The sequence below is a fragment of the Cnephaeus nilssonii genome (assembly GCF_951640355.1).
Source record: "Cnephaeus nilssonii genome assembly, chromosome: 2".
NCBI lineage: Eukaryota > Metazoa > Chordata > Mammalia > Chiroptera > Vespertilionidae > Cnephaeus > Cnephaeus nilssonii.
This window is the reverse complement of record NC_137073.1, coordinates 49,959,294-49,973,810: the sequence shown is the minus strand read 5'-3', so window position 1 is coordinate 49,973,810 and position 14,517 is coordinate 49,959,294. Positions and strand designations below refer to the sequence as shown.

The window sequence follows — 14,517 nt, the reverse complement described above, 5'->3', positions numbered from 1 at the left end:
AATAGACACTAGTTTCCTCTCTGTCTTTCCAGGAGAGAGTTCCACGTTGGGACACATCCTGTTGATCTCTGTTTCAGAAGTTGCTGGTCACGCTGATGTAGGAATCTGACTGCCTGGTCCAGAGCTAGTCCTGACCCGCCACAAAGCAGGTGGGTTCTATTATGTGATAGAGGCAACTGCTGACCCCTTCCCTACTGTCCTCCTTGAGAAAAACAAAGATCCCCTTACCTCTGGGGGCCATTTTCTTCCCACGGCGCATGAGGTTTGCTTCTTTGGATATCAGGGCTATTTTCATTCTTTGCTTTCTTAAAGCTTTAATTTAAAAATAAAAAGAAGTATGAAAAACAAAGTAACTAGAAAATAAAAGGAAGGTAACTCACATACTATTTCTTCAGTAAAATTATTCAACGAGTGTTTAAAAATGTGTGTTTATTTATACCCATGACTCATTCCAAAAAGAATAGGAAGTGGCTGCCTAAAAAAATACGTGTCTGCAGCAAGTACTTTTGCGTCTTTCCCCCTCTTTTTCTTTCTGGTTTTACTGCTTTAAGCGAACAGGAGCCAGGCCCTCCATTGTTAAGAAACTTTCAAGAGAGTCCACCTGCAGGACAGGGAGCACGGGCATCCAGGCTGGGGTGGCTGGCTCCCTCTCTTCGGAGGTGGTCAGAGACCCCTGGCTCTGGGTGTGGGTCTGAATCTGTGCAGGGCAGTCGGCTCTGAGCAGGTTCAGGCTGCCCCCACTGACCTTTCCCTGCCCTCAGCTTCCGCCTTCCTTGGCATCATCCTTCCAAATCAGAATGACTTCCAATGCTATTTCCTGACCGAGTATCATCTTTCTGCCCTAAGAATGTAAATATATCTGAGTTGTTATTCCATCCCAACAAATTGTTTTAGAAACACAGGGGAGACACCAGGAAAGGACTTCTTAGAAGCCTTCGTCACCATCACCGGTGGGGGAGGGGGCAGTGCCTCCTCTCACTTCCCGGGAGTCTCAGCTTCCAAAAGAGAGACAGCTACTGAACTCATGCACTTTAACCCTGGCTCTCTGAGGAATCCTCTACATACTGTCTTCAAACATGGTCATAGCAGGGTTCTTTATAACAGCCAAGAAAAAGGAGAAAACTGACAAGGTCATTTCAAAAAGTGAAAATAAACTTGTACCCTAGGACATTATAATCACGCAGGAATATAAATCTAAAAATATATTTGACGAAAGCACATCACTCATAGTATTAGTAGGTAGTAAGTAGGTTTTATATACGAAGAATGTGTTCTTTTGGGAAAGGTTAAAAACCTTTGGAAGATCAAATTTCCAAAGTAAAAGCTTCCTTTTGAAATAAGGCAAAGTAATAAATATGCTAGATGTTTAATACAACAGTGGAATACACGCGTGTTTAATAAGTCAGGAGAAAAGGCGAGATGAGACAAGGGAGATTGAGAAAGGGAGTAGCGAGATGAAGGGGGAATTGGGAGAGTAGGCGGAAGTTAAAGAACAATGACATCCTGGGTGGTGAATTAACTACATTCACTCCCTAAGCTATTTCTCATCTAAAGCTTGAGTGGGAAAATTCTGGCAGCCCTTTAGGTATCAGTCTTTGGCAGGAATGCAATTACAAAGGGGACTGAACTGCTTCTATACATTCTAAAAAGCTTGGGATCTGAATTTCATGGAAGATTACTGATCTTCTGTTAGACTTCCCACAGCACACCCTGTACATACAGATTAAGCTGCCTCTGTCCACAGCTGTGAGGCTGATTAAGGGAAGCACAGTGAACTAAAGTGTCTGCAAGGGCAAAGAACTTGTCATTCCAAAGCGAGAATCTGTAGGGAGTGCTCTGAAACTAAACAAACGGAAATGAAATCAAAACCCTGGGAAAAACAGTGCAACTCTGAGAATCCTCCTATCTTGGAATTATTTTGCTGAGAAATTATAAACAGTATTTCTCCAAGCAGTCACAATCCAGCTGAATGAAGACCCCCTTATTTACTAACAAAGACGGAGCAGGTGACCTCAGAAGTCTTTCCAGGTCACGCGTTTCTGACAGCTTGGACCTCTCCAAGATGTGTGGGCAGCTGTCTCCAGAGAGAAAGCGAGGGGCTGAACGCTGCTCAGTGTACGTCTAAAACGCTGTTCCCTGAACACCACTGGAGATAGGAAAAAAGGACACTGAAATTGTGTGTTAGAGAACAAGGCTGATCTTTCAGGGGAACAGTCCATGTAACATAGCAAGACAAGGTTTTTCCACTGGGAAATGCTGCTGGGAAAATGGACGCGAGGGCCATGACCACTCTTCATACATATGCAATCACTGCCTTCTGAAGCCCCGCGCCTCTAAATGCTATAAGCCCGCTTCCCGGGGCCACAGCTCAGTGCGCCGCCGTAATGAACACAGTACATTAAACATGAATATCATCCACTTTATTTCACAGGTCCGTCTGAGTTAGTCCATCACATCACGCCATTTAAAAAATCACATGGACTTTTCACTCTGCTGCCGAGAACGCCAACCCCGATTCCCTCTGAGAGCAGCATGCTGTGACAGCAGGGTGTTTCCTTCAAACGAGGCAGGCAGGTCCTGATGTGGCATAATTCGCTGGCATTTTAAAATATTCTTTGGCCCCAGACTATTTTGATCGACAGTACTACTGAATTACCAAAGTGAAGAGATTCGTCACCTTGCTCTCAGGAAAATTCATCTCCGTGACAGTATACAGTGTTACGTTCCTTCGGTTAATTGACTGACCTTTTTATTGGTGAAGGTGCAATAATTTTAGTTGTTCCTTCATTTTCTCCATTTTCCGTGTTTGCAGTTACCCGGTTTACGCTGTTTGATCCTAGGAGCAAAGAAGAAGAAGAAAAGACGGGAGGGAGGAGGACAAAGTGATCAGGAAAACACAAAGAAGCAAAAGAGTTACTTTAAAATGCAATTTTAGGGCTGTCATGGCACATTGTACAGATAAATTACAATTCCAAATAAATAATGAGTCAAACAATAAATCTGAGGTGCTATTTTCTGGATGCAAACAAAACCAATCCTCAATCCTCAACATAACCACGTCCTATGGGGTCTAGGCTCTGACACCTTTCTAAAATGGGACCTTTTGCCACTTAAAGAGTTAACTCCCTACATCATGAGAAAGTCTTTGCTTTCGATTGTTAAAAATAAGATTCTAAGATCCTTAATGCTATACCTTGAAATATATAAAGTAAAAATTGATGACTACGTTGTAAAGAAGTTACATTTGTTGGCATGCCATGATAGCTGCCATTCTAAAACAAAGCAAACAACACATTTTTAAAATGAAAATATGAAAATATCCCAACTCATTATACAAATGGCAAAAAAAGAGAGTAATATTGATGTGATCTGTATCACTCGCTCACACACACTCACACACAAAAATGTTTTCAAATATGTTTGTGCAAATGTCCCTAGAAGCCTAAAACTAACTTTGTAAAAGCTGCTACTCCACGAATTTGCATATATGCTAGGTGGGCCAGCAGAGGGAGCCCCCAGCAGATGTGATGGAAATCAGGATTCAAATGGAGCTAAGTGAAAGGGCTAAGCCCATTAGGAAGTCTGGATCCCATTCTCAGAACAGAGGCTGATAAGCCTGCAGTGACATGCACCTCACTGGGGTGGTGCAGGGGAAACCAGTGAAGGGGTGCCCGAGTCCTTGCTCAGGAAACTCTGTGCCACACAGGTGTGTCCACCTCAGAGAGGCATCTTGTAGGGGGACAACCACAGTTCGATAGTAAGTGTCATCACCACCAGCCACAAGTGGTTTTCGAGCCATGAGATGAATTTGTAATGCTAATAAGGGCTAATATTTATTGAGCATGTACTACGTGCTATTCTACGCACTTCACATCTCTTTATTCATGTAATCTAAGGTAGCATAATCACTTTCACCTCTCCCATCCAAATCTTCCAAAAATTAATAAACAGGTAGACAAAAACAACTGAGGAATATTTTTAAATAGAGAAAAATTCAAACTAAATGTGTGCATATATTTTTCTTAAAGAAACCAAATCTTGGTTATTCACAATATCCAAATCATAATTTTTAAGATAAAACACCAGATGGATAGTTTTCCAAAATAATTTCTGGAGGGAGTGTGTGACACACACAGGCTCTCTCAGACACTCACAAGCAGTAGGCTTCTTCAAAATAAACTATTCGACTGTCAGGACTATTTTACTCACACAACAGTCATAATTCTCACATGCACAGCATAAACGAGGTAAGCTATTGTCAGTAATACAACCTAAGGCATGGCTCTTTTATATTGAAAACAGTGGACTACTAATAACAAATCTGTTTATTCGTATTCCCCTACTCTACAACTCTGTGAAATGGACAACCCTGGGTTTTAAAAGCCTTACGAGGAAAACAGATTTACAGAGGGAACGCTATTTTTAAGCAATAACTTACTGGGAGCATTTATGAAGTATCCATTCATATAATAGGCAGATGCAAACTAAAAATTATTCTTTTCTATTCATGGGTATAGGGTTCTTTAAAAGCCTTAATTAGGTAATACTTACATTACTAAAGGTGCATTTAAAAGTAATAACTATACTCTTAACCCTTTGCACTCGCTTGCTTTTTTCTCGATTCCTTTATTCTAATGCTAACCATGTCGGTTAACACTGTATTTTAATCACCTTCCTAATTAAGTTAAATTAGTGAGATTTCCCCTATACTACCATTTAAAAAGAGAGCTAAGCAATTCAGTAAGGCTAGGTTATGTGTTGGTTACTGGAATATGAAAGGGTGGGAAATATAGGTTATGCATTGTTTAAGTTCACTGACTTTCCATTTTGCTGACATCCATTGCCAACATTTTCTCCCCTCATCATACCACCTCCAGAACCATCCCTTCCACATTAGCTCAGATTCTTGGGCTACAGAGAAGACGTGATCTGACAAGCCCTAAACACTAAAGGGCTCATGTCTTCATGCATTATTGACCACAGACTAGTTACATTTCAAAGAGGAAAAGGAGAAGCCACGTAGTAAGTAAAATAACTAATAACAATGGAATTTAGGCTATTCCAGGAGATATTTTGAGGCTGAGGCAATCTTTTTCCCCATTCCTTTTTCATTGTAAATTATAACTGACCACTGAAAAGAATGTATCACACATATATGAACAGTTTAATAAACTATTATAAAGTGAATGGCTACTTAACCACACCCCACCTCCAGAAATACAACGAGGCAATTTTCCTACACTACACAAACCACTTCCTTTGGGGCAACTCCTTCTTTTAGATAAAGTCAAAGAGTCAGTTTCTATCTAAAATATCTAGAAGCAGAAAGCATTATGTATTCATTTCATAAAATATGTATAACAGACAATAAAATTATTACTTTTTAAATTTTTAATAAAAGTTAATAAGGCTTCAAAACCTTTTCATTGAGGTACAGTTCACATATAACATTATGTTAACAACATAAGGTTTCCATATTTGTATACACTGTGAAATGATCACGTCTGGTTAACATCCGTCACCACACATAATTTCAATTTTTTTTCTTGTGATGAGAACTTTTAAGATCTGCTTTCTTAACAACTTTCAAATATGCAATACAGTATTGGTAACTATGGTCACCATGCTGTACGTTACATCCCCATGACTTATGTTTTTTTTTTTATTGATTTTTTTACAGAGAGGAAGGGGATAGAGAGTTAGAAACATCGATGAGAGAGAAACATCGATCAGCTGCCTCCTGCACACCTCCTACTTGGGATGTGCCCACAACCAAGGTACATGCCCTTGACCGGAATCGAACCTGGGACCCTCCAGTCCGCAGGCCAATGCTCTATCCACTGAGCCAAACCAGTTCGGGCAGACTTATGTATTTTATAAGGCCTCAAAGTCACAATAAAATGAAGGACACACCACTGTGCCCTCTCCCCATGACTGACAGCACAGTAGTAGGTTTTCAATGAAGGTCCATTATTGTAAAGGGTTTTTTTCTGTTTCTGCTATTTTTTCCACTAGAAGGGAAAACTTCAGGGTAAGTATGTTAAGTTTAAAAAGTGTCATAAGTGACACATTCAAGAGGCAGACTCAGTGAGCACCAAAGCCCCACTGAAACAAGTCCTGCACCATAAGCGTGTCTCCAGCACATTAGTTCTTCCATTATAGTGACAGCGGGCCCTCACAGCCAATTGGCCTGGAGGTCAATTCCTCCCAGTGTACCAACAGCAATCAAGGCTTAACTACACCAGGACTTTGCACTCAGCCCACAAAGGGGTGCACCAAGAGCGCCTACTTCAGGTGATTGGGGAGGCTGAGCCACTGGCCCCTATAGGTCACCTACCACACAAAGCCACTCCATCAACACAGGGAAGCAGCCAAAATGCGGAGACAAAGAAACATGTCATGAATGAAAGAAATGGAGGAAAGCAAACTACTGGACATAGAGTTCAAAACCACATTTATAAGGTTACTCAAGAAACTTCTAAAAAACACCGAGAATCTTGATGAGACCCCCAAGGAGCTTAGTGAGACCTTCAAGGACCTTAATGAGAATGCCAAAAAAATGGAAAAGGACCAGTCAGAAATTAAGCATACACTGTCTGAAATAAAGAATATACAGAAACTCAACTGTAGATCAAAGGACCCTAAGAATCAAACCAAAGATCTGAAATATGAGGGAAACAAAAAACACCCAACCAGAAAAACAAAAAGAAAAAAGAATCCAAAAATATGAAGATAGTGTAAGGAGCCTCTGGGACAACTTTAAGTGTACCAACATCCGAATTTTTGGGGTGCCAGAAGAAGAGAGAGAGCAAAATATTGAAAACCTATTAGAAGAAATAATGACCGAAAACTTTCCCTACCTGGTAAAAAAAAAAAAAGACAAGTCCAGGAAGCGCACAGAACCCCAAACAAAAGGAATCCAAAGAGGACCACACCAAGACACATCATAATTAAAATGCCAAGGCCAAAAGACAAAGAGAGAATCTTACAAGCAGCAAGAGAAAAACAGTTAGTTACCTACAAGGGAGTACCCATATGACTGTCAGCTGATTTCTCAACAGAAACTATGCAGGCCAGAAGGGAGTGGCAAGAAATATTCAAAGTGATGAAGAGCAAGAACCTACAACCAAGATTACTCTACCCAGCAAAGCTATCATTCAGAATTGAAGGTCAGATAAAGAGCTTCACAGACAAGAAAAAGCTAAAGGAGTTCATCACCACCAAACCAGGATTATATGAAATGCTGAAGGGTATTCTTTAAGAAGAGGAAGAAGAAAAAGGTAAAGATAAAAATTATGAACAACAAAATGACAACAAATACATACCTACCAACAAGTGAATCCAAAAATCAAGTGAATAAAAAATCTGATGAACAGAATGGACTGATGAATATAATAGAATCAGGGACATAGAAAGGGAGTGGACTGACAATTCTCAGAGGGACGGGGGTGTGAGGGGTGCGGGAAGAGATTGGACAAAAATCTTACACCTATGGATGAGGACAGTGGGGGGGGGGTAAGGGCATGGGGTGGGGGGGGGAATCAGGTGGAGGGGAACTATGGGGGGAAAAAAAGAGGAACACCTGTAATAATCTGAACAATAAAGATTTAATTAAAAAAAATAAAATAAAACTTAAGACCTGTTTAAAAAAATAAATAAATAAAAATAAAGTTGATCCAAAAAAAAAGTGTCAAAAGATGAGGGAAAAAAACCAAAAACCTGAAGGTGGTAGCATGGGAAATGCAGGACAAGAAGACACGCAGGACAAGAGGACATGTGCCCCACCCTGCAGGATGGGCTACTTCTCGGAGCTTTCAGTGCGGCCTTGTGCTGTAGCGCACTGCTCTTGTGAATGCAGTCACAGATGGTCTATAACAAAGATCAGTTATTGACATACTATTATCAAAGCTCCTTAGAAAATCTGTATTTTATTTTAGATAAAATGAAATAGTAACTGTAGCAAGGCCATTTAGAATTAGTCAGGAGCATCCGATTCATTTTATATATTGTTCACATTAAAAACACAAAGGACTTCATTTCAAGAGGCTGCTCACATTGGGAAGAATACATTTATCAGGGGACTGTTATAGTTAATTAAGGAGGCAAATCTAGCTCATGAACTGTGATCATTTTTGACTCTGGACTGTTATCACCACAGCTTAATAGGGGCCCACACAATTCCCTACAGTTGCAAAGACATTGCAACGCCAATGTCCAATGTTCCATGATCTCGTTTGTTCATTTTTTTACACCTTAAATGCAAATGCTTCCAGCCCGTGTGCGTCGGACCACTCCCAGGCTTTTGTGCGGTTTGGCCCTGCTCACATTTGACTCTGGCCTTCGGGTCAGGAAGAGGAGCTGTCAGGAACAGATCAACTCTCCCAGGGTCTATTAGCTGCTTGATCTGGGGCAGTTCTCAAAAGTCATCTCTGTGATGTCAAGATTTAGTGATGAATATACATGGATTTTCAATTATAAAACCACTTTGCATTTATGTAGTTATAAGTCTCACAAAATGTATAGCCCAATTTGACACCTGTCAACCTAAATTAAATCTTTGATGTTATATAAATGCTGCCACTGATTTTAATTTACAAAGTGGACATGGAGGATAAATATGTGACATTTAAATTAAATAAATTTATATTTGCAAGTAAGAATGCCTTATTTTGTTACATGGGGAAAAGAACAAGTAGCCAATAAGGAAAGCAAGATTATAAATAATTTCGTTTTAAGAACTCTGTAATATGATACATTTGTAAATTTTATCTTACTTAATCACATATCTTCTCTTCTTTAAACTTAAGAAGAAAACAAACAAACAAACAAACAAAAAAAAACACCAAACCCTCTATATCTGATGCTTGAAACAAATAACAAACAGCCAGGACAATTACAGCGATTCCCAATAAAACAGATGGTTATGTTTCAGTTAAGCCAATCTGATTTGATGTTATCTAACCCAGTACAACTTCTCAGAAGAAATCTGATATTCATGAATTAAGAATGAGCTAATAAATGGAAATATATTTTATCTCTATTTCTCACACTGACAGTACAAAGTCACTTTGCCTTGGTTTCAACTGACTTTAGACTGAGTATTATAGAAAAAAATGGCATATGGTATGGCAAATTAGCAAATTTAAACAAATATTTTTCTAACACCACAAATTATGATCAAAAGTAAAATGATCAAGAAAACCTTACACACACACACACACACACACACACACACACACACATATATATATATATATATATATATATATATATATTTTTTTTTTTCCTATCATCATGAAAAGGGTTTATACTTGGCAGAACACTTATTAATTTAGGTAAACCAAATTGAATTTCCAAACGCACAATTTGAAAAATAGAGGTGTTTCTGAATCCAACATCTTTCTTTAAAGTTCAAATGCCTGACATCGGCCCACTCATCTTAAAGAGAGCCAGACCCCCTGCTTCGCTTTAGAGTTTCTGCCTTCAAAATCTCAAGGGTGGTATTTCAGCACGGTTACCTCTTTACCACAAGTACACAGACCTTTAAGACACTGGTTTTGCTACATGTCAAGTACAAGATCAAATAAGGCATTCTGCTAAAAAGCTGGAGGGTAGATTATAAAGAATGGGTGTGGATGAGAAAGATGCTGGGAAAATCTGTCTATGCATGAACAACCCTCCCCTGGCTGGTCTGCTTCCAGTTTCTTCTTCCCTGACCCAGCACTCCCCTGGATCCCTCTGCTTTCCTCATGACCAAAATGATCAACTTGGGAGTGTAAGTCAGGTGAAAACAAAGGCACTTGGTCCTCTGTCCCCCCACCTGCGCTGCAGAGGCACACACTGAGGGGCAGGTGGTCACAGACACCCTCCCCTGGGGGTCAGAATGCCAGGTTCAAAAACAAGAAAGGCACTTCTGAGGCTGGGAAGGCATCTGCTCACTCCCTTAAGACCCTCAGCGTAGAATGAAAGGGTTCTACTATCTGAAAAACGTGTAGCCTGTCTACACCTGTGTATGCTGGAGGGGATGCCAGATGTGATAACAGCAGAGGAACATGCATCTTTCCTTCCAGCCCTCTTAGGCCCGACGAAAACACCCATTTGTGAACGGTTGGCTGGGATCAGGAGGTGTGGCAAATCAGTTGGACACCGAGTTTTTCTTCCTGTGATATGAGGACTCAGTGTGAAGGAAGAGAGTTGAGTAAATGCTCATACCCTATCCTGGTAGTACTCTTTGCACTCCCCCAAACCCTCCATAAGACTGTCCCCACTTCAGACACCGATGGAAAGTCCAGGGCGTTATCTATGCTTCTGGCCAACTGGCTATAAGTCAGAGGTTCCCCTGTCCCCCTCCCCAAGTTCGATTAATTTGCTAGAGCAGCTCACAGAACGCAGGAAGACAGTTTACATCCTAGATGGCTGGTTTATTACAGGATATCACTGAGGAACAGTCGGACGGCAGAGATGCACAGGGCAAGGTCCACAGGACGGGGCACAGCTTCAGCTCTGGGGGCACCACTCCTCCTGCATCGTCACGTGCTCACCACTCCCCAGAGCCCTGTCCTTTCTGGTTTTATGGAGGCTTCAGTACAGAAGTTGATTAAATCCCCAGCCATTGGTACTTGATTCAGCCTCCTGCCCCTCCCCCCTTCCTGGAAATCATGGGTGGCACTGAAAGTTCCCCCTCCCTGATCACACAGTTCGTCCCCTGGCAGCCACTCCCATCCTTCAGGCTTTCCAAAAGTCACCAATCAACATAACCTCCTTTGTGGTTAAAAGGATTTTGTCATGAATAACAAAAGTCACTCCTTTCACCTTCACAGCTCTTATCAAGGAAATTCCAAGGGTTTTAGTAGCTTTGTGTCAGGTACCCGGGATTAAGACCAAACACAGATTTCTTATTATAAATCACAATGTCACAGGTCTTAAGCGAAAGAGGCATTCAATAAATTTTTGTTGAATGAGAAGGAAAGGGGGAGAAAAAGTGACACTCCAGGCAACTCACTAAAACTATGATAGTTTACTCGATATACAATAGGTCTTCAGCCTTGCTTGCTTTTCTAATTTCGGTAGCTATGCATGGAATGCTACACACTCCTAGGAAGAGTGGAAACATTAACTTCTTAGAGGAAAATCTAACCAGAGTTGCCACAATTAATAAGTCTTTTTCAGGATGAAAATAAACATCCTCTTTAAGGCAGAAGAGAAGAGTGTCGACGAAGGAAAGCATCCTTGAACAAACATACACCTGCTGTGCTGCACCTAAGGCTCTTTGCAATTAATACTGTTGCTCTTCCGTAAAGGAGCAGAACGAACTGTCTGCTCAAGCATACCTGCAGAAACAAGCAGATCTAGCAGAGTAAACAAATCTCACAATAATGAGAAAACCAGAGGATGGGTATTTTCAAATAATTCTAGGCCTTTCACCTTTTCTTTTAAAATATATATTTTTATTGATTTCAGAGAGGAAGGGAGAGAGAGATAGAAACATCAATGATGAGAGAGAATCATTGGTCGGCTGCCTCCTGCATGACCCCCTACTGGGGATCAAGCCCACAACCCGGGCAAGTGCCCTTGAGCGGAATCGAATCTGGGACCCTTCAGTCCACAGGCTGACACTCTATCCAAAGAGCCAAACCGGCTAGGGCAGTCTTTCACCTTTTTATCTCCCATTTGCTTTCCAAACATGTTTCTTCTGAAGACCTGGGTTTGAACCCTGACGCTGTTCTTACTAGCTGTATAACCTTGAATAAGTATTTAATGTTACCGAGCTTCAGTTTCCTTAGGAGTGAAATGAGAATACCATCTACCTTCCTCATGGGCTTCCCAAAAGGATTCACTGTTTAGGTGCAAGGAAAGCAGCTTAACTTAGGGATTCATCTTAAAGACACAGTAGGATCTGACTAGAAGGCATAGCTACCTGGGTCTTCTCCCCCATCCTCCTCTCAGTGCTGCATGGTCCTTTAGTATTTGTTGCAGTGAGTCTATTCTTTGCAAACCAGCTTCTTACAACAGCAAGAAGTATTCTTGTAATAGCATCCCTAAAAGGCACAGCTCTCCCCAACTGAGGGGCTCATCCTCTGGGCTCCAATTCCAGCTTCTCTGGGTGTTCTCCTCATTTGTTCTAAACTCTCATGCCAGGAGAGGAGGGAGGAGGCAAGGCCACTGTTACAGAGGGCTGTCCTGTCACCTCTATAGGACCCCTGGTCCCAAGATCAGCATAGTGCACTGTTCAAAGTGCCAACCCAGGGTACCTACTCCACAATGAAAGTAATTCCCTCCTCTCTTCCTTGTTTCACCTCCTCTCCCTACACCTACCAACCCTGAACCCCAGGAACTCGAGTTTTCACAATGATACCAATAAGTAAGGAAGGCAGAACCACAGAAATTAATCCCAAATTTCTCAATGTCTGAAGGAAATGCTGGCAGAGGAATTACCACCATGAATCCTGAATATGACAGGTATGGAATCCTCAGATGCCATCTGCCTCAGAGATCTATCTCAAAAGAGAAGCTGCAACAGGTGATGGGCAAATCCTCAAACCCCTGTCTATAAAGAAAAAAGAGGGGTGAGAAGGCAGGGAAATTTGCCTAAATGGTTAGTAAAATCAAGGCAGGACCTTGATTTTATGGCAGAACCATGAACTGACACCACAAAGGCAGGGTGGAGCCAATTCCAAAAGTTACTCAAACTCACCAGGTTCTACAGTTATTGTGGCACAGAAGTCAAAGGCAAAGACATAGACCCACAAAACCAACCTGAAAGGCCTCTTTTTATCCGTTCCCAGCAAGACAGCACAATGACTGACTATGAATTTAACCAAAGAGGAAAAAACCCAGATGCACCTGGTTGTCGCAGTTAATTTCATTCAATGTGTCAATAAGAGTGTCACTTGAACTTGAGTTTTAAAGCACCTGCTTTACTTTTGTATGCAAAAATATTGTATATTTCCAATGACAAAAATGCATTTTGTAATCTGGGAAGATATTTTTTACAAGTCTATAAGACTTCTGAAGTAATGATTTTTTTTTTTAAAAAAAAGCAAAATAAAAGCTTTCCAAAATTATGTCTACTCAAATCAGGTACGACTATTGTTTTCCTCGCACTATGCCACATGCAAAGGCTTATATAATCCGCCCAGAGGCAATCTGAGACTCCTCAGCTGGAATCCTTACAGTCAGGGTGAAGAGAAAGTAGAATCACAGATTTGCACATCTCAGTAGATTATATACGTATGCATACCCTCCCATTTCAGACTTTTGTCTTCTTATATAACGGGAGTGTATTACATGCTGCTACACTTTTTGTTCCTTGCTTATACTCTATACTGAAAATCATTCCATACCACACATACAGATTTATCACGGTATTTCTTCTTGTTGACATTGTGCACTCTGATTGATCTGAGTTCAAATTCCAGCTCTGGGGCCCTGGACAAGTGCCAGCCTCTTGTCTTTTCTCCTGCACATTGAGAGGCACGGCATCTTCCACAGAAGTGAGTGAGATACTATCTGTGGGGTGCCTAGTGCAGCGCCAGGCACGCAGTGATGCTCAGTAACTGTTAGTTATCCACGTTCTTCCCCCTGTGGAGCTCCTCAGGGGACCTGGCCTTGCAGGGCAGACATTGTGGGACCGTAGAGTCAGACTGACACAAATTCAAATGTTTGGGTAGTTTGCCATCTTTGTGGCGACAAACACAGCCACAGGTCTGCTCACGCTGGAGAAGTGAGGTTAGGATTTAACTTGTGAAATCCCTGACCTGGAGCCCTAGTTTCTGTTGACTCCTCCATTCAACAACTCTGCTTCCCCTCTCCAAGCCCTTTCAGCTCTGCCCTGCCTTTGTCTTCTGTTTCCATTGTCTGCTTCACACGAAAAATGCAGACCCAGCAGCTAATTACTTCCGACAGGGCAAACCACCTCACCTGGAAGAAGGAATGACTAACTATGTGAGCTTTAAACTATCACGCAATCGCATCATTATTATGAACGCCCTGTGAGGAGTTCGTTGTTTCCCCTTCACAGCCACAGGCTAGCCCCATGGGACTAAAGAGAAGTGAGCATGAGCATGGCGGAGTGAGGGAGTGGGTGATGTGTGGAAATCAGAGAAAACAGTGGACTAAAGGCTACCCTGAGAAGTAGTCACCCTCTGGGCTGCTAAAATCACCTGCCAGCAGCTGCCCTTGGGGCTCAGAGATCTGCCAGCAGAGCATAGATACAGAGGGTACTATGACTTGTTCACTTCCCTCATATCTTGCTTATACTGAATCTTCTAAAATGAAGCAGGGGTACTCATTTTTCTTGTTATGCCCCAATCTCTGTACTTGAATGACTCTCTCCACCCACAGCTCTCTAAAGGTCATATCGCCTCCATATATCGTATTATCCTTTGCATGTGAGGTTGATACTATATGGTAAATATAATTCCAAGACTGACAGGTGGCCTCAGAGACTGGCCTACAGTGTGTAAAAAGAAGGCTGGCTTCCTCTTGGTTGAGGAGAAGGAAACTAAAGTGTCCCAA

At 41.6% G+C, this 14,517-nt stretch overlaps 1 protein-coding gene across 1 annotated transcript in view; it reads right to left on the bottom strand.

The window, feature by feature from the left end:
- Positions 1–14,517, bottom strand: part of EPB41L4A (erythrocyte membrane protein band 4.1 like 4A) — a 216,400-nt gene that overhangs the window by 34,609 nt on the left and 167,274 nt on the right. The window contains exons 13-14 of the mRNA XM_079790305.1: positions 2,746–2,836; positions 229–312 (exon numbers count right to left, since the gene is read on the bottom strand). Of these exons, the coding sequence (XP_079646431.1) occupies positions 229–312; positions 2,746–2,836 (175 nt within the window). The remainder of the gene's footprint in view (positions 1–228; positions 313–2,745; positions 2,837–14,517) is intronic.